At 47.1% G+C, this 22,947-nt stretch overlaps 8 protein-coding genes across 8 annotated transcripts; 4 read left to right on the top strand and 4 right to left on the bottom strand.

Annotated features, from left to right (window-relative positions):
• Window positions 1-964: 964 nt before the first annotated feature.
• On the bottom strand, window positions 965-2,396 carry B0J16DRAFT_310496 (NADP-dependent oxidoreductase domain-containing protein; the record flags this gene model as incomplete). The annotated part of the gene is made up of 6 exons (XM_046124968.1): window positions 965-1,438; window positions 1,492-1,686; window positions 1,739-1,852; window positions 1,907-2,047; window positions 2,094-2,172; window positions 2,238-2,396. The coding sequence occupies 6 exons, from the start codon at window positions 2,394-2,396 to the stop codon at window positions 1,143-1,145; spliced, it is 984 nt and encodes a 327-aa protein (XP_045979267.1). The 3' UTR covers window positions 965-1,142.
• Window positions 2,397-4,178: 1,782 nt separating this feature from the next.
• Window positions 4,179-4,995, bottom strand: B0J16DRAFT_273426 (necrosis and ethylene inducing peptide; the record flags this gene model as incomplete). Its single annotated transcript, XM_046123640.1, has 2 exons — window positions 4,179-4,701; window positions 4,754-4,995. The coding sequence occupies 2 exons, from the start codon at window positions 4,993-4,995 to the stop codon at window positions 4,179-4,181; spliced, it is 765 nt and encodes a 254-aa protein (XP_045979266.1).
• Window positions 4,996-6,870: 1,875 nt separating this feature from the next.
• Window positions 6,871-9,375, top strand: B0J16DRAFT_349335 (Six-hairpin glycosidase-like protein). The gene has a single exon (XM_046128891.1). The coding sequence runs from the start codon at window positions 7,342-7,344 to the stop codon at window positions 8,941-8,943; it is 1,602 nt and encodes a 533-aa protein (XP_045979265.1). The 5' UTR covers window positions 6,871-7,341; the 3' UTR covers window positions 8,944-9,375.
• B0J16DRAFT_404766 (uncharacterized protein) lies at window positions 9,073-11,306 on the bottom strand (the record flags this gene model as incomplete). Its single annotated transcript, XM_046132829.1, has 1 exon — window positions 9,073-11,306. One exon carries the CDS (start codon window positions 11,304-11,306, stop codon window positions 9,201-9,203), a length of 2,106 nt encoding a protein of 701 aa, XP_045979264.1. The 3' UTR covers window positions 9,073-9,200.
• Window positions 11,307-11,776: 470 nt separating this feature from the next.
• B0J16DRAFT_274314 (uncharacterized protein) lies at window positions 11,777-14,308 on the top strand (the record flags this gene model as incomplete). Its single annotated transcript, XM_046123666.1, is given in 6 exon segments — window positions 11,777-11,867; window positions 11,974-12,054; window positions 12,105-12,694; window positions 12,828-12,927; window positions 12,945-13,979; window positions 14,052-14,308. The coding sequence occupies 6 exon segments, from the start codon at window positions 11,777-11,779 to the stop codon at window positions 14,306-14,308; spliced, it is 2,154 nt and encodes a 717-aa protein (XP_045979263.1).
• A 596-nt stretch (window positions 14,309-14,904) lies between these two features.
• B0J16DRAFT_404759 (major facilitator superfamily domain-containing protein) lies at window positions 14,905-16,959 on the top strand (the record flags this gene model as incomplete). The annotated part of the gene is made up of 8 exons (XM_046132828.1): window positions 14,905-15,170; window positions 15,219-15,229; window positions 15,292-15,376; window positions 15,423-15,797; window positions 15,857-16,096; window positions 16,159-16,305; window positions 16,364-16,577; window positions 16,633-16,959. The coding sequence occupies 8 exons, from the start codon at window positions 14,905-14,907 to the stop codon at window positions 16,957-16,959; spliced, it is 1,665 nt and encodes a 554-aa protein (XP_045979262.1).
• Window positions 16,960-19,982: 3,023 nt separating this feature from the next.
• On the top strand, window positions 19,983-20,591 carry B0J16DRAFT_418330 (uncharacterized protein; the record flags this gene model as incomplete). Its single annotated transcript, XM_046133757.1, has 1 exon — window positions 19,983-20,591. Exon 1 carries the CDS (start codon window positions 20,175-20,177, stop codon window positions 20,589-20,591), a length of 417 nt encoding a protein of 138 aa, XP_045979261.1. The 5' UTR covers window positions 19,983-20,174.
• Window positions 20,592-21,150: 559 nt separating this feature from the next.
• B0J16DRAFT_274092 (soluble quino protein glucose/sorbosone dehydrogenase) lies at window positions 21,151-22,637 on the bottom strand (the record flags this gene model as incomplete). The annotated part of the gene is made up of 4 exons (XM_046123661.1): window positions 21,151-21,382; window positions 21,447-21,814; window positions 21,884-22,279; window positions 22,350-22,637. 4 exons carry the CDS (start codon window positions 22,635-22,637, stop codon window positions 21,151-21,153), a joined length of 1,284 nt encoding a protein of 427 aa, XP_045979260.1.
• Between the last annotated feature and the right edge of the window lie 310 nt (window positions 22,638-22,947).

Raw genomic sequence — 22,947 nt, 5'->3', positions numbered from 1 at the left:
CAAGCAACTCTATATCCATACTCTGGTTGCTATACGATATTAACGCTGGATTAAGATATTTCCCTAGAATTGTGCAAGTGACTAAACCGAGCCGCGAGGGTAACGCAGAAGGGAGACGACTAATCTCCACTTCCGCCGTAGGTTACGCCGGGAAGGGCCGGATCAGGTACCAGGGTGCTCTGTGTTACAGGTTATTGTCCGATCTCACCCTATGGCCTTTGTCTTATATTGGAGGTTACTATGCTCTTACCTGGAAATCTATGTAAACAATGTCCTTCTTTCAAAAAAGAAATGAAAACATCGATTGAGATGGTCATCTAGCAGCAGTGGGCTTTGATTGAGTATACATTCAAAGCAAAGTAGAAGATGGACCAGCAGAAGGGTTATACTCGCAATCAATGCGAGTCAGATACGTGCTCAGTGGGTACAATTGCTTGGGTAAGCCAATGAGTCAGTCATAAGGCCAAAAATAAGTACATACAACAGCGGGGATTCGCTGGTCGTCACCGACCCAACTACTAATCCGCCCCTTACCAGCTTATCTATGGGAGAGCGGACGGGATCCCGAGCTTTCTGATAGGTATGGTCGTATGTGAAAGATTAGCATCAAATTTTCATTCATAAGGATAGAGCGATTACTGCTACTACAAGGAAAAACAGCCTAGCCTTCTCCATTTAAAACACCATCAGAGCTCTCGAATTGCAGGACGGCTCTCGGGAAAACCCTGGAGGCATGACATCCTTACTCTTGTCAGTCATTGATTGATGGATACCAACAAATTTCAGCTACATTAAGCTATGTGATACTGCATTTCAATTATGAACAGTATCATCCAGCAACCAATTGAAGCGAACCAGTCTTACTTTGATAGTAGCCGTGCCATTCCTATGTCACTATACGTCTTCCCTTATGAAAGTCAAACTGAATGGGAGCAACGCAATCTACTGCCAAATCTCTCAATCGCGTTAGCGCAATCTCGCGTTCAAACATGTTGAGCCCCGTGACTCGTGACGCATAAACAAAACTGATCAAGTTCCTATACCTATTGACCCCTTGAGATGCTGACTGATATTCACAAGGGCGTTATTGATACTTTCAACTTACCTATCTCCACCACTAAATACTAATAACAATAACGACACTAATGACCAACCATGGCTTGGTGAGTAGGATTGTATCTGTTGCCCTGCGGCTTCGCAGAATCGATGATTCGCCGCAACTCCGCTTTATCTTCCTCGCTCAATTCAACATTCCTAGACGCAAAATTCTGCTCCAGACGTTCAGGTTTTGTTGTTCCCGGAATAGCAATAAATCCCTGAGCTGCTACCCATGCAAGTGCAATCTGGGTCAACGTGACGCCTTTTCGGACCGCAAGCTTCTTAATCTCCTCAACGATCTTCTTGTTATAATAAAAGTTGTCGCCTTGGAATTTTGGCGCTACGATAAGTTAGTTTCATAACCACATTGGCTGGGTCTAACGGGACACATACATCCGCGACGAAAGTCGTTGGCAGAGAAATCTTCCGGACTCTGGAAAGGAAAATCATCAACCAGCCAGCCATGGCCAAGGGGGCTATAGGCGACATAGGCAATGCCCAGTTCTCTGGCAGTGTCGATGAGGCCGTCAGTTTCGTGTAGTGTTTCAAACGCAGAGTACTCGGCCTGGAGGGCATCGATCTTGGTAACTACAGCAGATGTTAGTCAACACCGTGCAAGGATGGGGAAAGGTCTACTTACTAGAGCTGGCCTTCCTAAGAGTCGCAGCGGAGCACTCTGACAAGCCGATGTATCTGGTTTTGCCTTGCTTGCGAATTTCATCAAGGGCACCAATTGACTCCTCAAGAGGGGTTTCTGCATCACAGGTGATTAGTATTTGGATAGTGGATTCAAGTTAATAAAACTCACTTGGGTCGATGCGATGGAGATAATAGAGGTCGGGAGTAAAGCCGAGCCTCTCAATCGTGCCATCTATGTATGCCTTGATGTGAGATGCGGAGTTTGTAACTGAGCCGTCACCAAGACAATCGAACCCGCACTTGGAAGCGACTAAGTTTATTAGACTTGATGTCCGAAACGTTATTGGGCTACTTACTAAATACTTTATCGCGAACCTGATGCTTACGAATAAAATCTCCCAAAAGCTTTTCATTAACACCAGCCTGGTAAACGACCTAAATTTCGGTATGTTAGTATCACAGGTCTAGCAACCAATAAATGCCAAAGAGTTCAAACGTACAGCGGTATCCCAGAATGTACAGCCAAGCTCAATTGCTTTCAGCAGAACTGGTTCAGCTTCTTCGAGACTCAGGTTGCTTCCTAGACCAAAACTGATCCCCATGGCTCCAAAGCCAGGTGAAGGCACCACAGTATCAGAGAAAGGAAGATTCTTTACCATCTTGAAATTGACAAAAGATTGAACGGAAGAAGAAATGCGACTTGAGTGTGTAGTTCTCGGTCTGAGTCTAAGATCAAGCACTGAAGTCAGTGATCATTTTATAAATTCCAAGTTCTATGTAAAAGGCTACGCTCTGTGCCATTGTGACATAAATCCACCCTTTAACTCCGCACTTTAACTCCGCCATCTAAGGTGAAAATAACGGGGTAATGACGTTACAGTAGGCACTGGATGTAGTGGGCCTGGAAGGCTAATGGGGGACATTACTTCGTCTCGACACAATGCATTGATAGGGATGCCGATTGTCTGATCGTTTCGAGCAATCAAATCAATCGCATTCATCTAAATAAAGACCAAAAGGATTATTAGGCCGGGGGACCGAAGCAAGTAATTCTGAGAAGCTTGAGCCTGCCAACTTCGACCAATTCGACTCTGCGATCATTATTGCGTTGTTTTTATCTGTATAGTTCAGGACCTGCGCCTGAGGGGGGAAAGTTCAAATTAGAATCTGACCAGGGTTGCGTGAAGTAGATGGCCTTCGCCAGGTTCGTTACACTCAATCGACTGTTGTCTAAGACCGGCCATCTTGGGTTGAACGTATTGCCCAGCTTCGTCAGTCGTCATGCTACTGGATGTTAGAAGTCGTTACCAATGTAAGTAACGCCTTAATTTTACGATGTGTTCTTTGGCACAGGTGATTCTACCGCTTTCTCTTCTCCGGCCAGCTGGTCATGTCACTCCAATCATCTTTTATGTCGCCTGATTTGACTAACCTATCCCACAATAAAATCGCAATCTTGTCCATGGCTGCTGATCATTCACCTTGTCCGTGTTGATGTTATTCACAACCAGTTAACTATTTGCTCATTGGTGTCGGTCTAAGTGGATATTCCCACATGCTCGGACGTGGATCCAACACACTAATGCAACTGGCTGATACGCGCTAGCCTCAATCAGTCATGTTCTCGATTGTTAGCTCGGATAGCAGTTGGATGATATCCACGATACAATTTTGAAATGTACAGAAATACATCGTACGTTCTTCACTCAAGAGTCCTGGCACTCGGGGTTAAGCTTAACTAACTTGATAAGTCCGATCACCTATAGTTATCAATGTATCGCCCATATATATCTACACCCAAAGTTGACAGCAGGGTTGATAACATTATTGACTCTCTAGGGTAGCCCGCAGATTTGAGTCGAAGGGGACCTGACTCAGATTTTTTCTACAGACGCTTCTGATTTCGGGGCTTGCTTCCTGACTTAACTTTCCATACCATCCCGATAGAAACAGATATTTAACCTTCGGCCACCCCAATAACCCTGTACATAGCTTCCTTGTCGTGAGAGTCAGTTATTTGAAGGGTTTATGAAGTCTGCGGATCTTATCATTGAAAATGAAGAGTGAGAAGGAAAAGGCGCAGGTTCAAGTTCAAATACCTATAAAAGGCAATTTTTATTTGCGCTCCTTAGATGATACTGCTTTGTAAAGTGAGCATAGTAACCCCAAGAAGCTCCTTTTACCTTGAAAACGGTCTCTTGAACGCGACAGAATCTTTAGAAGTAAATTAGAAAGGAAAATAGACACTGATAAGAATGTCACATGGAGATGTGGAAATAAAGACATTATCCAATTAATGTTGCACTTAGATGTAGACAAGTAAAATTCCAAAGAGTAATGACGCGATAGAGACTCGAGGGAAAATCATCTATCATAAGAAAACAGGAGACCTAAAAACGAGATGAAACTCCAAGTGATAGCTGCTCGTAGCTGTGCATCTCTTAAGACCAGGCATTGCCGATGTTCCTGCCAAAGTTGGCGTCGATGAAAGGGACATTGGCACTGCCCCAAGGGTTATCATTGGGGTTTCCTTTTGGTCCATTGATCAGACCAGTGCGGGCAGCGGGAGTCATAGCCGCCCAGTCGTAGATCCAGTAGGTACGCCCAGGAGTGGTCTTGAACTGCAGCTCGTGGTTCTTGCCGCCACTGGTGAAATACTCAGCCATGACATTGTTACCACTTCGCTGGGGAGTTTTGGTCTTCTTATAACTACCGTGGCCAGAGGCGGCGGCAGCGTAGAGGGTAGCTCCGGGAGACTGGTAGTTGTCGATGAAGACAACAACGTTCTCCCAGTCGTGGCGATGACCACTGACAAGGTTGCCATCAGCAGGCTGGTCTTTGGGCCAGTACCATGCGTACATGATGGCAAGCTTGCCGTTGTGCATAGCAGCACGGGCATAGGTCTGACCCTTTCTGGTGTCCTTGCAGCCACCAGTCTTGCTACCGCTGTCTTGGAGTCCGCCGCTATTTACCATGTTAGCTTTGGTTGGTCTACTGGATATAGTTAATCACATACCTGACGTCGCCGTTGGTGGCAACAGCAGCGTATGGCTGACAGCCGTCGGCGATGTGAAGCAGAGGCTGCCACCTATCGATAGCAGCGCCAATGGCACCACCCTGAATGGTCTTGCCAACAGGGTTGAGAGAATCGTGAGGGACCCTGGCGCGGGCTTGGAGGTTGTTCGGGGCCTCAGAAGGGGCAGCCATTCCGGTGGCAGCAAGAGCAAGGAGGGCGCTGAAAATGGTCTGGGGATACATTTTAGATGAAGGTAAAGTTTAGAGTTAGAATGTCTATAAGATGGAGTGTGGAGGTGAAGGTGATGGTGTTGTGGTGTGTGATGATCAGGGACGTTTCGATAAGAAGCACGAGAAAGCGTCTTCTTTATAGTTATCTTGAGCAGTATGAAGTATCTTGTCACGCCAAGATCTGAGCACCCCGGCAAGTTGATACGAAGCCATAACTAAACCTTCATCGGTATATGACCAATAGGGTCCTAGCATACAATGATAAGACAGGGAGACCTTGACAGAGGAGTTGCAAACTAACTCTAAGCATAACAAGTAGATGGGGCCATTCGTGTTTTTTTACCTTGATGATACACGAGGCTGAACTGCCCTTTGGTTGGTTGATGTCTAGTTTGGAACTTCGTCGAAACTCAATATGCTCATCGGTGCTTCACCGACTGGTATAATATCAAATAGAACAAAAGCACATACGTGAGTGAGGCAGTGCCTGGTCAGGTCGATGGCACTACTTGGGCGTTGATGATGCGAACGCATAATCCAAGATGCACTAGATCGTCTAACAGCTAACGGCCTGGCCTGTTTACTCACTATATGGTCAAACCGCCTTACTTATAACGCACCTAGCTACCTTATTGACTTACGAAATTGGGTAAGTGATATCAGAAATAGAGGGCACTAATAAGCTAACCGGCTGTTTCAAATGGACTTGTGTGATTCCAAATGCACATGTCCATAAACGGCAGCGGCAGTCAACAATATTCGTTCTCGGTATCAATAAGGGCCCGAAAGCACCTCGGGGTCATGCCACATGCCTTACCGTCTGCAAGGGACAAGCTGGCTGATACTGTCTGTGCTAATTAATCTTATCATTGTTTAGAGTTCAAGGTCAAGCCAAAATGACGTTAGCGGGACGGCGAAGTGGATGTAGTTAGTGGGAGATTGACCGGAAACAGGGACCAGCCTCGCAGGGATATTGGCCCTATCTACAAAAGTGCTTGAGCCTTAGCGCTCGCTCGGCAGTGCTACCGTTTGTTCGGCAGTGGTGCAACGTTGGGTCGTAATGGTGTGGCTGTCACTGATGCAACAGCCTTGATTATGCTACCTAGGAGATCATCGATTCGGGTGTATTCACGATGTTGTTCCGTATTTGCGGCATGGCCATTCGTCAGGCAAACAATGAATAGCATGTTGACAGTATGAGAAAATGAGCATGAAAGCATTCACTACTGTTATGCCACCACTGTCAACGTCAATGCGTCACATTAGACTTTGGTCTCCTTGGAACAGATACAAAGCTATAAGCGAGTGACCATACTTGCTCTTTTAAGCAAGTGAATTAGAGTTATCAAGTGGATCTCCGAGAACCTCGTGATAATAAGGTGTAATATTGAATACGCGGATTATGCTCAGTGGTCTATGCTTGCAGAGAATTCCATGAATCAAATCTGGCGTTACGTGACGCTAAGTGTGCTATAATAGGCAACAGGCAAGCTAAGCACGACAGACCCATTTGGACCATCCCGATCCAGTGTTTTATGAGGACAAACTTACAACTCTACTGATATTCAACGCCGCGAGTCAAATTAGTGTTTATGTAGGGATACCAGCAGGCAGTTGTCCTGCGATGGTACGGATAGACGTTGCATTAATCAACATCCATGGACCCTCGGGATGTGCGGCATCGGCTTCTACCGAACGATGACCCTGGACCCTGGCCTTGCTTTAGAACAGGGTTCCTGATGGACTGTGCACGATAATGACCGGTTACAGAGCGTCACTGCCACGACAAACACCATTCCTAAGCCACCCAGGCCCACGTGTTAATGTAATTGAGCAAAATTAAATTTTGACGGTTGACGGTTAGTAAGCTCCAAGTCTTGCAATCACTTGCCGCGTATTCTGACCGAGTGTACTACGTCATTGAAAGTTCAACCAAGCACGAACGAGCTCAGCGCCCCGACCTTCCGTAAAAGAGAGAAACTGAAGACGGCTGGGTTACAACATGCGCGTTTCGCCATCGGCATGTTTATGGACTACTTCGGAATGCCTAACAGTCTTTCTACGCTGAGCTCTATTGTGTGGGGTATTGACGTGACTCGCCACCCAATCGGGCCTACCAAGCTACCCAGTTTCTTGAGTGTCTCAACTTATTCCGAGGACCGAGAAAGATATCCCGATGCCACAATGAGGCGGATCATCTCTAACGGAGGGTTACAGTAACCATCGGAATGATCGGTAAAGTCAATGTTGTCAGCTTCATTGTGTGAAGCTCGACAGAGAGCGATTTAAAATAAACACTCGGAATAAACTTCCAAGCTTTAACTGCACATTTAGCTTGTATCCTTAGACAACCATACAATGGCCCCATTACTGCAGGACTCGCCTATGACAGCAGGCAGTCTCTCGACTCACACACAGAGACCCGAGGGCGATATGGGCTTTTCTAAGCGTCGCGAATCATCGGCTTCATCAGCGACTGATGGACACTCAATTGAGAGCGAAACTTCGTGGTCCGAAGGGGCCGAGCCCATCAGTTCTGAGCCCCAGATTCGTCTTCATAGCCTCTTATCTCAACTTTTTGAAGAGAACATCTTTGCAAAGCCTTGCCGCACTGCATTCATAGGCCTGAAATCTCCTGACCCAGCACTCGATGGCTTTCCCGAAATTGTACCCAAACAAGGCCCCAATCAAGGACATTGGCAATTTCGTGAACCCGAATTCTGGACTTGTGGCTTCTTTCCCGGAACTCTCTACGCTCTACTTGAGAGAACTATCAGATTTCCAGGATCTTTGAGAGCAGAAAGAACCGCACTTCAGTCATCCGCAACCATCAGAGATCACCTTCTTCCCCTCTGCAAATTCTGGTCTGAGCCACTTCATGCCATGGCCAGCAGAACAGACACCCACGATATCGGCTTCATCATAATGCCAGCTATCCGAAGAGACTGGGAGTTGTTTGGAAACGAGCGCAGTCTCGCTTCTATTGTACAGGCGGCTCATAGCCTGGCTACCCGTTATGTGCCATCAGCTGGGGCGATTCGCAGCTGGGATTGCCTTTTGAAGAAAGACATCACGATCACCGATATGGATAATAACCTTCTGGTGATAATAGACAGCATGTGCAATCTCGATCTGCTATTTTATGCCGCTGCCCAGACGGGAGAGCAGAAGCTGGCTGATATTGCGACAACTCACGCGTCAACACTGTTGAGGACACACCTTCGACCTGAGGATGTCAAATCCATGGCGAATGACGGTTACCAAGGCCAACTTTACTCAACATGTCACGTTGCAAATATCACCCCTCAGAATGGAGATCTGAAGTGGCGATGGACAGCCCAAGGATATGCCAACAATTCAACGTGGGCGAGAGGTCAAGCTTGGGCTATTCTCGGCTATACTCAAGCATACAGCTGGACCAAAAATGGAAGTTTCCTCGAAGCTGCTTGTGGGACAGCTGAGTATTTCTTGCACCGACTGGAGACGTCTCCGTCATGTGTAGAGGTTCCAGCCGAACCAGGACATCGTACTCGCAAGGGGCGGTATGTTCCGCTATGGGATTTTGATGCGCCCATTGAAAACCCCCATGATCCGCTTCGAGACTCATCAGCTGGCGCCATCGCGGCCAATGGGATGCTGCTGCTCTCGCAATCTCTTGCTGGACTGAGTAAGCACACATTATCTCAGCATTTTCTAAAGGCAGCAATTGAAATCGTCAAAGACACAATAGATGTTTCTCTGGCAACAGAAATGGCAAAATTCGCTATAGATGACCTTAGAAAAGGATCTATCAAAGTAGAGGATGTTGTGCCGGGGACAACGTTCGATGCTCTTCTTAAGCATGGCACGGCCAACAACAATGAGAACGCGAAGAGACGGTATGCCAACCACGGCTTAGTATATGGCGACTATTATCTTGTTGAGTTCGGAAACCTTCTTTTGAGTATGGGGCTGGTGTAAATATGAGTTGAACGAAGCATAACGATAGACTTTCATTATTATTACATGTCTAGCGAATATGTTCCACTTCCCTTGACAGTTACTGGGCTGTGTAAACGCTAAGCAGAGTAAATTTAAGGGAAGACTAAGAAGCTAGAGGGATAGCGGAACAGAAATCGCATTGTCCAAAAAACGTCAAAGTGAACACCGATCTATTTTCCTGGAGCCATGTAATAGAAAGTCGGTCACTATATACCTATCCACCGTTTGATCTTCATCTACAGAATCTTAATCCTGATATCATTGGATGATGTCATATCCACCTCCAACCCGGGCCTTTTCTTCCAAAATGCAGTTATTTCTGCAGGGCATGTAGTCGCGTTGCTCACGCCGAACACTCCGGTTGCAACGATGATGGATGGCGGAGCCTTCGATATTAGGGTCGATCCTTTACCCGCGACAAATTTGTGAGAATACCGAATTGAAGGAATGAAAGTTCTCTGTGCGATAAGATTGGTATTCGGATCTGCTGCAATCAAGTGTCCTTGGCCTCCAAGAGTTGGCACACCTTCATGAGCTGCTCCCTTCCATTTAATCAATGGTGTTAAGTCAACAATACCACTCGCACCACTTCCAGATCTGATCAGAACACTTGATGCCTCAACAGTATAGCCTTCCGTGATCTTGCTATCATCGGCACTGGATATAGAAGGAATGTGGTGACCCTCATCAGTAAGTGCTCGTATAGCAAATGAGCTGTCCACCAGTTCGACACTGTCAGACCAAGGGACACTGTCCGCTGTCCCTAGATCCTTAATCTGATGAACACGAAGATGCCATCCCTCGTAGTGGGAGGATAACGGAACAAGAGTTGTTCTAATTGATAGACTGAGGTTCTTTAGTGGTCTCCAAGTGCTTGCGATGACAGGAAGGTCATCACTGCCTCGCAAGGACTCAACGTTCAAGGTCTCAATGCGAACATCGACCGGCTGCCATCTAACCTTCCAAGTCTCGCCACCGTCCAGACTCATAGCCAAAGTGCTATCAGGTGCCACTTGGTGAAGCTCCAAGCCAGTGGGCACGCTATATCCGAAGGCAGAAGAGTAGGCAAACTTGCCATACTTCGCTTCTCTGGCTTTGAACTTTTTGGTTGTCATTTGTCCTGATGATAAGAGATAATGGTGCTCTGGAGTGTTGCATAGTATATGATGAGGGGGCGCAATGACTTTTATCAAGGTTGAAGATAACAATGCTTTTAAAGGTTTAGTTGCTGATATCGGATGGGGTTCTTCTTCAATGGTCCAGAAAGGATGATCAGCCTGTAGCCCTAGGATGACAAAAGACTTCAAACACCAGTAGACTGACTGCCTAGAGGTGTAGTCTTCGGACATATACATATTTGGGTAAGTAAAGCCAATATTCATTGTTCCATCCGGGTTGAAGATTTCCGGTTGTTTCGCCCACCATCGCAAGTGTCGGAACAGTAGCCCTTTTGCAGTCCCCAAGCTAATGGGAGAATTTGGGGATTCGACATCGGCCAGGGCAAAGGCTGCCCAGAATGCTCCGCATGCAAACCGATAGGTCATGCTTCGACCAAACGGAATTGCAGCACCGTTGATATCAAAATATCTCCAATACTCTGATGCAAATTCCAAAGCCTGTTGTACATATTTTGCAACACGCTCCTGGTCATCCTCTGCACAACGGATATAAAGTAGTTGTGCGAATTGAATCGCGAAGCTTCCTGAATAATAATCTGCCTGCTTCCTGTCGTCGCCCCAAACACCGTCTGAGGACCAGCCTTCACCGAGGTAAAATTGATCAAGGACTTCAAAGTCGGCATCCATGGCTTGTCTTGCCTTTTCCTTGTCTGCATCCAGCACTTTCGCTAGTGCAAGGTTTACAAGAACTCGAAACCATCGCCAGTTACTTTGTGGCATGTTGAAACGGTTGATTTGCTGTAGCCATTGTCTCAAGTTTCTTTTGGATTTTGCACTCAACAAGGACAAGATGGCATGAGGGGCCATTAACAAGGCAAAGGCTATTGATTCCATCTCAACCATACGCTGGTCGAAAGATCCAAGGTCGCCCCAGTATTCGGGATTTTCTGGGTCTACCCCAGCTTCAATGCCTTGGATCCATGAATGTAATGAAGGGTCGGTGTCTTTATCAATGAGTGCTGATATGACCCACAACGGGCGCGCGAACCCTTCAAGCTGAGAGGCGACATCGTCAAAGCCTGCAGCCGTAGAAGGGTAAATCTTCACGCGCGCTTTGAATTTGGATCTGTATTGATCTAATGTTTTGACAATGGCAATTGCTGCGCGCAAAAGATCAGAGCGGTCCCGGAAGGGGTTGTCGGTGAAGCCTGCCAATCCAGACATTGTGCTTAATGCAAGTACTAGGAGGGATGCTCGAAAGCCTCCGCTAATTGACATGCATCAAAAGCTAATTAACAGTGATAGATATGAAGCTCAAAGAGAATGGGCAAACGGAGGGACACTCGGTCAATCTACAACCGATTAACACATTTACGTCGCCTCAATAGAGTTAGTTCAAGACCAGCCACCAAAATCAGCATCGGCTGACATTAACAGCATCAAGAGTTTCTTGACTGATGATCTGTTGTTTAATTCCACCAGTAATTAGCCTCGTGTGACAGCCAATAAAGCTCCGCAGCCAACATACCCCGGCTGCTCAGATGTCACCATATGCGGGGGTGCTCGGCATCTCGGGGTAATTCAAGCGGCCCCCGGACCAGATAATTCGGAGCTGTTTGGATTCCATCTTCTTGTGTACCACAATCACACACGACGCGGACCGTGTATTCATGCTTTTTTTCGGGGTCGATACGATGGATAACACCGGCGCTGACAACTCCACTCAACCGGAGCAGACTGCTCAAACCTCAGATGTAGGTCTCGCTTGCAATTGGTGTCGGAGACGTAAACTACGGTGCTCGCGAGAAACGCCAATTTGCGAGCATTGTCGTAAGACTGGTATGGCGTTATGGTGCTCCACTTTGTGTTTGATCATCTGACGGGACTACAGGGCAAGATTGTGTCTATGAAACGAAACGTGCCAGGCCTGGCATGAAAGCTGGTGCTATTGAAAATTTACACAAAAGACTTGGTATGTTGGATGCACGTACATATGTATCAATGATATTGACAACGGTCGAGATGCCTTGGAACGAAGCATTTCGAAACAACAGACCACACTAGAAAGCCTGCGCACCGAACAGACGTCAAGTAATCAGACAAACCCACGTCAAAATGTGACAGATGGGCAAAGTCTCTTATTCTCTCTTGCACAAGAGATATGTAAACTTGGCAATCCACCTCCTAGCGCTTCTCCAGGTCGAGCTGAATCAACCGATGATGCTACAAATAAACGCCGGCGCATAGAGAGCGATAGTGGATACCGCGGACGGCCTTCATATGCCTTCAATCGGCCTATGATACCAGACGATGATAGTCTTGATCAAGTAGTCGATGCGTACTTTCGCCAGATACATCCATGGATACCCATGATACACGAAACTAGGTTCCGGAAACGACTTCGAGATAACCGAGATGATGCGAGTTTGATTCTGCTTCTACAATCGATGATCCTAGTAGCTTTCCGTCATGTGTACAGAAGGGATGTTGCCGAGAGTATACAGAGACTGATAGGGGACCAAGACGACGTCAGGGACTGGGTGGTTGCTCAAGCTACCAAGCGTCTGTCGGTGGAGAACCTACAGGCTTTGATCATCATCTGCTTTCATGATGTCAGTATTATTTCATGAATTTCCCATTAAGTAGCTCTAACACATACGCAGATTGGTGATGGAGAAGAATCCAGAGCGTGGTCGCTAACTGGCGCTCTGACTCGCATGGTAGAGTATCTCCAACTCACAGTAGAATGTGAGGAAGCCGACCGGTCATCCTTCTCTCAGCCATACATCTCTCTTCATCTTTCACGCGGATGGACAGAAGCAGAAGAAAGGAGAAGAGTATTCTGGTGTGTTTTTAATCTAGATCGGTTTTGTTCTGTCACTACGGCTTGGAATACCAGCCTCACGGCTGACGACGTTAACCGACGACTTCCTTGTGATGGAATAACATGGCGAAAAGAAGATCCCGTTTCTACACCCTACTTTGGTATTTGGGATAAATCAGCTGGCCGTATTGGGAATCCCATCGCCTTTCTTCCTTCACATTCCACCGTTGCGCCAACTACCGTAGCCGAAGACGGGATGACACCATCCGAAGCAACAACATCACCGGGAGCAGCGGCGTCTTCTATCGATATGTCGACCGTCGGGGCATTTGCTTATCGCATAGAAGCAACTGAATCCCTGAGTCGAGTCACCAGCTACTTCTTGCAGCAAAAAGTCAATATCAAGGATCATAACGACCTAAGTTGCTGGCTTACGCGATTCAAAGAGCTCGACGTACGCCTGGTACACTGGAAGATGTTGCTTCCCAAGAAGTGGAAGGTCAACATTGCCCAACAGTCGTCGCGGATGGACCCAAATCTTACGCTGGCACACGTCACGCACAATACATCCATGATCTTGCTACATCAGCCCATAGCCTTCCCTCCTTTGGATTGGACTTTCAGGACAAGGCTTCCAAGTTTCTGTAGTCTTGATACGTGTCAAGCAGCAGCTATAGAGATAGCGACTATAACAAATCACTATCTCCAAATCGTCGAACACACAGGGCCTCTAAGCAATGAGTTTGCTTTCTGTGTTTATCTTGCTGCTAGGGTCTTTCTCTTATACTGGAGGTATTGTTCGACGGATGCTTTGTCTTCAGAGTTTTGGACATTGATACAGAGTTTGGAGACCATGGCTAAGCGTTGGGCGGGACCTCATCAGCTTGGCCCTCAACAGAACTTAGCGTCCAAGTACCGATCTATTCTTATCGAACTATATAATCGGTGCATCCAAGATCAGTCATTCAGCATTAACCCTTCTGCTTATACAACTGAGGTAAAACACTCAAAAGCGGCGGTACAGCCTCAAAGTGGAACTCCCAGGCTACAAAGTCAAAACGTTGGGCACTCAGGTCAAGGAACCGGAATCGGATCTTTTTCTAATGCGTATAATAACGGCCCGGCTCAGATGTCGCCGTTGACAGTGGCTCCAAGAGATAATTTAATGCACCAGTCTGACGCGCAGTTTATACAACCAAATGTGCCAGCCAACGCGTTATTCAACGGGGCTACAACAAATCTAGCCACCGGTCCGACAGAACAAAGAAGTGGTAGTGTAGGAAGTGGAGATTTGAGTATAATTTCGCAAATGTTACTCGATGCAGAGTTCGTGGACATGGATCGTGTTATAAGTTTCGATGATGGCATATTTGGGACTGAGCAGGAAGGCGGCTGTTTTTGATCCACACAATCTATTTGAGCTGTCTTGAAGGTCAATCATCATGTCAAGGTCTATCAGAATGCAAATTGTGAAATAAGAAGGCCTGTCTTTTCTTCTCACCTAATATGAATAAATCGTCCAACTATCATCGATCGAAGATCCCACCGTTTAGCAATGCCTTGCTATCGCGAGTACTCCCTGGGAGTAGGTTTGGTAGTTGCCGAGGTTGACTAACCGACATCCTTGTATGATGATCACTAGAACGATATGATTTGACGATCAAATGGCTCACATTTCATTAGAGCCTCATCTGGAATCTACATCCAAACTAAACTGAAAATTACTTAAATGCCCCGACCCCCGAGAGTAATGCTCCGACAAACTTAACCCGAAGACTTTTAGGTGACAGACCATGCCCAAGCTGGGGGAACCCCATGGGGCGGGTGTGCGGGGTAATACAATCCCCGGATTCACAACAAGGACAGGATCTACAGATACAAGAAGAGAGTCAAGTTAGGCTTGATAGTCAAATCTCATCATCTCATGACTTGATTCGGGTATACAACAAACAAACTTGGCTATTGTCATTCACCTGATCCCTCTTGAAATCGATCAACATGAGTTCTCAACAGAGGAACAACGATGGTCTCGAGATTCAGCCGACGAATCTTCAACCCGAGACTCGTCGGGATATCGTTGGCAATCCTGAAGAAATCCCTGAACCAGTGGTGAAGAATGGGGTGGTCGTCAGTTCGGCAACCAAGCCCCAGGCTAAAAGTGTTTGGCTTGCATGGCTCTACATCTTTAACTGGTACCCTGGACATTATAGTAAGGAGGAGAAGAGGCTTCTTCGAAAATTGGATCGCACCATTTTACCACTTATGTAAGTCTGGTAACTTGACATGCTATTTACTTACTAACGTTCTTGCAGCTGTTCTATGTGTAAGCTCTGATCTACAACCGTGACTGGACATGAGTAAGTAAGCCAAGCTAATACACTATAGACTTCATCAAGTGGCTTGATCAGTCCAACATCAACAATGCCTACAATTCGGGTATGAAGGAAGAGCTCAACCTCAAAGGAATTGAGTAAGTAAGATCTTTTCTTGCGACTCCTAACTCTAACATGGAACAGATACAACCTTTTTTCTACGTTTTATAATATCGGTTATCTCGTCATGGAAATCCCTTGCATGTTGCTTATTTCCCGCCCCAAGTATGCTCGCTGGGTTCTGCCCCTCTGCGAAACTCTCTGGTCCATCATCACTTTCGTTCAATGCCGCAACAATAGCGCCCCAATGATTTACGGTATGCGATTCCTTATGGGTCTTTTCGAAACACCTGCCGCTACTGGATCTTTGTACGTTCTTTCGTCTTGGTATCGATCCGACGAGGTTTTCAAGCGTGCTGGTGTGTGGTACGTCTCGAGCAATATCGGTGCTATGTTTGGTGGTTACATGCAAGCTGCTGCTCATGCCGGTCTTGATGGAAAGGGTGGCATGGCTGGATGGTTCGTTCTCAGCGTCGCGTTGACTTTTGGACATGGTTTCTAACACTTTGGATCTATAGGCGCTGGGTCTTTATCATCGATGGCATCATCTCCTTGCCCATTGCTATCGCTGGCTTCTTCCTCTACCCGGGTGTTCCCACAAGCCCGCGCGTCTGGTGGCTAAGCGAAGACGACCAAAAGCTTGCCCAAGCCCGTATGCAAGATGATGGGATGAGAAAGAGCAAGAAAATTGGCAAGCAAATGCTGAAGCGGGTCTTCCGCAAGTGGCATTTCTACATTGCTGTTTTAACTTATGTGTGGTAGGTCCACGCTATTGCAATGACCTTTGAAATTAAACTTGTCACTAATAAAATCTTTCTAGCTTCCAACTGACTACCTGGGTTGCCGGCCAAATGATTGTTTGGGTCAAGTCCACTGGCGAATATTCCATCGAGATGATCAATATTCTGCCAACTGGTGTCCAAGCCCTTGCGATCGTCGTCGGTATCACTGTTCCTTCATTTGTTATGTGAGTTTCAGACTTGGCCTTGGTGTCTAAGCTACTTGTAACTGACCATATATTCCAGGGTCTACCCAATTTGGGTACCGTTCTGCTTTGCGGGAACTGTCCTTCTCTTTTGCCATTCCACTCTTCTTGTTTGGAACATCCCACTAGGCCTACACTTCGCCGCGTACTTCCTACTAGGCATGAGTTCTTGCATAACACCCATGCTTTTCCCTTGGGTGCATCTGATTATGAAAGATGATAATGAAGCAAGAAGTTTCACTACCGGTGCTATGGTAAGCAGAGACCCATCAACCTTGCGATTACAATTTGAAGCTGAACAATTGTCAGATGACTGTCGGCTGGTCATTCTTTACTTGGTATAATGTTGTTGCATTCCCCATCACTGAAGGACCTCGTTGGACCAAAGGCTTCTCAGCAAACGTTGCTCTTACCTGCTGTTACATAACTCTCTTCATGATTGGTCAATTCCTCTGGAGACGGGATATCAAGGCTGGTCTTTACAAGAGAGCTATCGAGGCGGAAGAGAACGAAGAGGCTGCCAATGAGAAGCTGGGACCAGACGCTGCTGATGATAAAGGTGAGGGCCAGCACACCGGCCAAGCTCATATTGAGAATAAAAATATGGAGGATGAGACAATCAGGGAGATGAGGTGAGCTTAGAAAAGGCACAGCATTATATACAAGTAATGTCAGCTAAGTTCATTACCCAAACCCAGTGCAGTTTACACCTTCTATCGCTACATAGAAAGAGGAAGAAACCCGATCGAAAGGAAGTGAACAAGGCAATTTATGCTGAGCTGAGATCTTGCCTTTATCGTCATGGCGCCCTACCCTACTGTTCAGTCTCTCCTAACTTCACTCCCGGACACTGTCTCAATTCCGAGTACCCTCCTGCCTACCTCAGTAGACGAAAAGACTCACCACATGTTCCTCATTGCTATTAAAACCAGTACTACTCCAGGAACTAACGAGACGTGGTGCGGAGAATGCCAAGTTCTGCTTTTATTAAATACTCTAGGGTGAGATGTCTGCCACTGTCCGTGCCTAGACCACCCCAGTGCCTGTGCGTAATCACTGTCACTAGATGGAAAGAGTGTGAGACCGCGAGTGTCCACATGATCCACTTAAACACTGGCTGGAAGCGTCTCTAGGTTATCCTCCCTTTTTTGTTAGGTACCCACTTCATCACATATTGTCTTCACAACATCGCCCAATGTTTGGAAGCAGGGGGGAGGGGGCCTGCACAGAGGGAAACGAATTGAGCTAATATAAAAATCCTACTAGCTCAACAAGGGTTCAGGAATCCTACCAAGAGAGGCTTGTCTAACATCGACGACTTTGTCGTAGTGAAGTTGGTCCTTGACCAAATCACTCAATGAGCCCTTCGTAGATTACGGGAGGACAAGCTGGTTTAAAATGAATCTGTTAGGAATGGCCTTAACGGATATTAGAAAGTGCGTTCCAATGTTCAACAAGAGTGCATCGATGAACAGTTGCGTATCCGATCATTGTCTGTGCGGATATTGAACAAGAGTCATCGACCGCGAACGTCATTTCTTTATGCTAAGTACAGGTTACCATGTGCTGGAATGCGTCTGATGATCTGTCTTGATTGACACCAATGAGTAAGGCTCAATAGAGACTGTGGTTAGAACAATACGGCCCATGGATCTGATTCTGGAACGCGTACGGGACATTGCCATGTTCGCACCGAGATTCACGAGTGGACCATACTGTTCGGGAATGTGATTAAATCGAGTAGGACTGTTCGGAGTTGTCTTTGCTGTGATTGACAGGCAAACATCGACGTACAATCACGCCTAACACAACACTCTACACATCATAGGCAGGCTTTGGTAAATTATAAATAGCCACGAATTTCTACTACTCAGGCCTACACCAAACAACTCACAACCACAGCCCACAAACTCCAACTACAAGCATTACTTTCTACACGATACTATCTCCACCAAACCCAACGACATCTCAGACAACTTCCATACCAATTCTCAACATGCCTATCCCAGGTGTCAAGTGTCCGACCTGTCTTAAGGAGGGCAAAACGGTCTGGGTCAGTCCTGGACGCAACTGTGGCTATTGCCAGACTTACTGTGAATAGGGGTGCAAGTCATTCACTTAAACCCCTTTAAAACAGTACTGGAATGAATTGTAGGCGAATCAAAGAATCCCGGAAGGTTGGGACGTAGCAGGGAGGTTGGAAGTTCGGGACCGCAGACATAGATAGCTCACAAAAGAAGATAAATTGGAAAGTTTGAAATCCCATTAGTTCATTTCAATGTTAATCTTCGTATTTTGAAACGAACCATATCAGCCTGACCATGTAGTACATTGTTAACGTAGAATAGCACCTTTTGTCACCGCTCCATTCTCTGGGCCAGCAGGATCACTCGAGAAAATGATCTAGTTACGATGACTTGACAGACAGCCGCTCCCTCGACGTATGCCTTTATAATTCCCGGAGATCGCTGCCAGCAGTCCACTAGCTAGAGTGTTGGGTGTTATTTCCTTATGTTGCATGCGCAAGGCGGTATCAGTCTGGAATGATGTCAAGTCTTATGCTCAATATCTTTGGATATGTCAACGGAGTCTTATGCCATCGGGGTCACTGGAGAAGAGTCGGGGCAATTGCATAGCCCTTCTCAATGGAAGGCCATGGCCACGCTGGGAGAGGCCAACGAAGACTGTTGTATGATGACGTTGTGGTTCAGTGGGGCGAGGGGTGAAGATGAGTAGATACACCGTCGCGGGATACCGTCATTGTGGTGTAGTTATAGAGGCGATTAGATATCTTGTTGAAGAGGACAATCTAGAGCGAGACTAAATCTCTTTACTAGTTAATATTCGACCTTGGAAGCCGCTGGGGTTGTTGTGACCTCGGAGGAGAAGGAAATACCCGATAGCGAAGACGCGGACTTTCAGCAAATTGAAGGATACTGGTGATGTCTGGGGACCATGGAACCACTGTAATACTGTCTTGATACCTTAATTGATGGCTATTCTACCATACAACGACCATGAGAGCAGGGAGAAAGGTATGCTATGTCACTGACGCGTCAAGATAGCTGAGGCAGCATTTACGCTACGATGCTCAATAATAATGCAAAGAGGATTGGATGTAGCGATGATGATTGTCTTGCAAAGACTGGGACTCGACTTGACGGCAGCTGCGCCACGGAAGAGGCCAGCATGAAGGCAGCATGTGCGATCACAGCCTCTGGCGTGGCTGAAATAAGAGCATTGTGGCGATTCGGATACATCAGGCGCAGTTGGGCGGCCGGCTACCCCGGACTTACTCAGTAAATTCATCAAATGAATGGGAGTCAATAGACGGGCTTCCTTTCAATGAGGAGTTAGGGGTAGATTTCGGTCTCAATTGACAATTAACTCTCGATCAGGAGCTCGGGTAATCTTCCTATTAGTCAGTACTAGCAGGGCCCCATAGCGATGATTACGAAGCTCCTGATAACACTTGTCCGCGATTTCCTGGCAGAGGAGTCGGGAGGGCGGGGAAGATAACCTTATTAATGCCATCAGACGAGTGGTGTTGTGGCGGCAGCAGTTCCCCTCATCTTTAAAGTTACTGTGTTTCTCTCAGCGAATGTAAGCAATTGAAGGCTCATATCATGACGTGTGCTACTAATCCACGAGATTTATTAATTGACTGGATTGGAAGAATTCGAGATAATGACCCTTACGGTTCTCAACAAACCTACACTTGGAAGATCACGACTCCGACGTTTTCGCAAGCCGCCTTTGTCCGGCTCCGAAATAACATTCACATTCAAGTATAAGAATCCCTTCCTGCCTGCTCGCTTTGTCCCTTTCTCTCCAACCGACACAACACAAAAATGGCTATCAAAATGACTGGCCACGAAAACACGCTCGATATCAGTCCACGTGCTACCGTTGGGTTGGCCCTCTGGTACACCAGCTTCGGCGCCGTCTTCACCATCTTCTTCTGCGTTGGGTGCCTCCTACGCGGTATGAACCTCATGCCAACGGTCTGGCTCCTCGTCTTTCTCCTTCCGGCGGCTTCTTGCTTCATTACCGCTGCTCTGCTGGCCGGTCGGATTCCATACCTTTTGCAAAAGGACAGCAGTGAAGCGACAGACGATGCACCAGACAATGAACAAGCAGCAGATGGTGCGTCGCTCAACAGCCCCCCACCAACTTACAAGGCGGGCCAAAGGCTAGAATCCTCTATACTCCCACAAGCCTTTACTAACTCGGGTTGCTTATCAGTCAGTCCGCCGTCTAAGAAATAAAGATGAGCCGCTTTGATGGAGGTGACGTGGCCAGAACATCATTGCACTTGTCGTCAATGAATTCTTCCATGTCAAAACCGGGATGGATTGGGATGGAGATTGCGAAGCGAAAGCAGGGGGTTGGTTACAGCATGGGAAGGTTGCAAGCTATTAAGAAAAGCAGACTGAACATTGTGTCGTCACTGTAGATCGGTATCAACAAGGACAATGCATGTTTTGCCAAGATCTGTTAGTCTGTCTGGATGTATGCTATGTTCTAGCTAGGTCATAGAACCCACAAGACAAAACCTCACCTCCTGCATAACACGGCGAGCGCTGCAACTTTTCCCCTGCATCCGGTGAGGATTAATGGTCATAAAAAGGCGAATTCACTCCCTTCATCTAATTGTCACGTCACAGCGAGTTTGATGGGCGTGCAGCTGATCTGTACACCGAATTTTGCTTTGTTTCATTTTTCATGGTTCAGGACAGCGAAGCCCATGTTTCCTCGGAAATAAGCGTTTCGGTTCCATAATAACTAAACTTAACTTATAGTCCCGCCGAAGGGCCTTTCCATCTTCTAGACACCTGTGAGAACATAAAGCTCGCCTGTTGAATCACTAGTCATGAACAGCCTTCCAGCCTTGTCAAATGCCAGGCCCGCGGGCCTGAAGCATCCCGAAGGGCACTTGGTGTTGTCTGTGTTCCACATCAGGGGCACCTCTGCTTTAGCGTCTTTAGATGATGATACCGGTTCGCCGTTGGCAAAGTCCACCTTGCTGACACGGTAGCCATCCCCAGGGTTGCGGTTCCTGTAATAAAGCTGTTAGCCGGTGCTGGTGCTGGAGGGAGACCACAGTCATATCGCCCACTTACCAGCTTCCATGGAATGAGATATATGCCGCACTGCCATCGCGGAACTTGACGTCCAATGGAGCAAGGTGAGAACCGAACGTAATCCTCGGCGCTTGCTTCTCCTGGCACTCCTCATCTGTGAATCCTAGATCTGTCTCTCCTTGGGGTGTGGCAGCCATTTGTTTGCCAACTTCTGCTCCACCTGGGTAGTTCTTGACGATCGAGGTATCGTAGATGGCAAAGCATCCAGGATATCCGTAGTTGGCACCGTACTGGGCGCTTGAGGTGTCGTTGGGAAGACCATGGAAGTTGAATTCCTCACCAGGGTTGCTATTATGGATATCGACGTCACCGCGGTAAAGGTTATCGACTGAGTTCTCAACGGACCACTGTAGGTCGGATTAGTTCAAATGTTCTCTCATCAAAACCACACCTTAGGTAAGGAACGTCACACTTACGATGTATCCCGTGGAAGGGTCTTCTGCCCAGCCAACACTGTTACGAAGGCCCCAGCCGAATAGTGAAGCTTTACCATATTCCAAAGGTGCTTCGGCCGACAACAACTCATCAATGTCAAACACTCTTACCTGGCTGCGCACAACATTCTTGTCCACAGTTGCCGCATCCAAATTTCCATCAGATCCGCCAGCGACGAGCAGCAAATTGGGGTTACCGGCAAGAGGAATCGTCAAGGTGCGAGTTGAGTGTGTTGCAGATCCATCCATACCAGTGATAACGGTACGGCGGGAGCCAACGCTGCCTTTTGAGGCATCATAGTCATACGCGTATACCTCGCTAGGGCTAGAAACGAGAATGGTCTTGCCATCGGCTGTGAGAGCAATACCGTGGTTCAGCTGTATTCAGTTGAACATATTAGTCACTTCCCAGATGGTACACAGGACTTGTGATTGAATAAAAACGTACATCTGCATCAGAAATCAAGGCATCGTCAGAGTCGATGCAAACGTCAAGGTCTTTACCGTCGTCAAGGACAACCCTCCTGACACCCTTGTTACCAGACTCAGCGATCAGAAGATTGCCCTCGGTGTCGACAACAAGGTGTCGAGGCCGCTGCAAACCGGTGCGGAGGAGCTTCTGCTCCACGCCATCCGCCGTAGCGATACTGGCCTTTAGTGTCAAATTGCATTGTGCAGAAGTGAGGCCAAGGAGAGTTGCTCCGGCCGCGAGGAGTACCTGTACAAGACGTGGCATTGTCACTCTTCAAAACAGGCGCTTGGTTTTAAAAAGAGGATGTGATGTAGTGCTGCAGCGGGCGGGTAGCGAGAAAATATGCATTTTGAAAGGGTTGATCACTGCCTTATCAGCAAACTTGGCGTCCCTTGAATTCCTACCATTTGCGTGCTGCAGCCATGCGAACAAGGGCTATCAATTGATGGATGATATCATAAGACAGGGAGAACAAGATCACATTCCCCACAGAGGTAATAGCTGCAGAACATATACAGCATAAGCTTAAATACTGATGCAACTTAGGTGGTGGCCACCGACGCTTCCCAGCCTC

This window comes from Fusarium flagelliforme (assembly GCF_020744385.1).
Source record: "Fusarium flagelliforme strain FIESC 12 MPI-CAGE-AA-0113 chromosome Unknown B0J16scaffold_7, whole genome shotgun sequence".
NCBI classification, from domain to species: domain Eukaryota; kingdom Fungi; phylum Ascomycota; class Sordariomycetes; order Hypocreales; family Nectriaceae; genus Fusarium; species Fusarium flagelliforme.
Note: the sequence above shows the minus strand (reverse complement) of the source record. Positions and strands in the feature narration are given on the sequence as shown.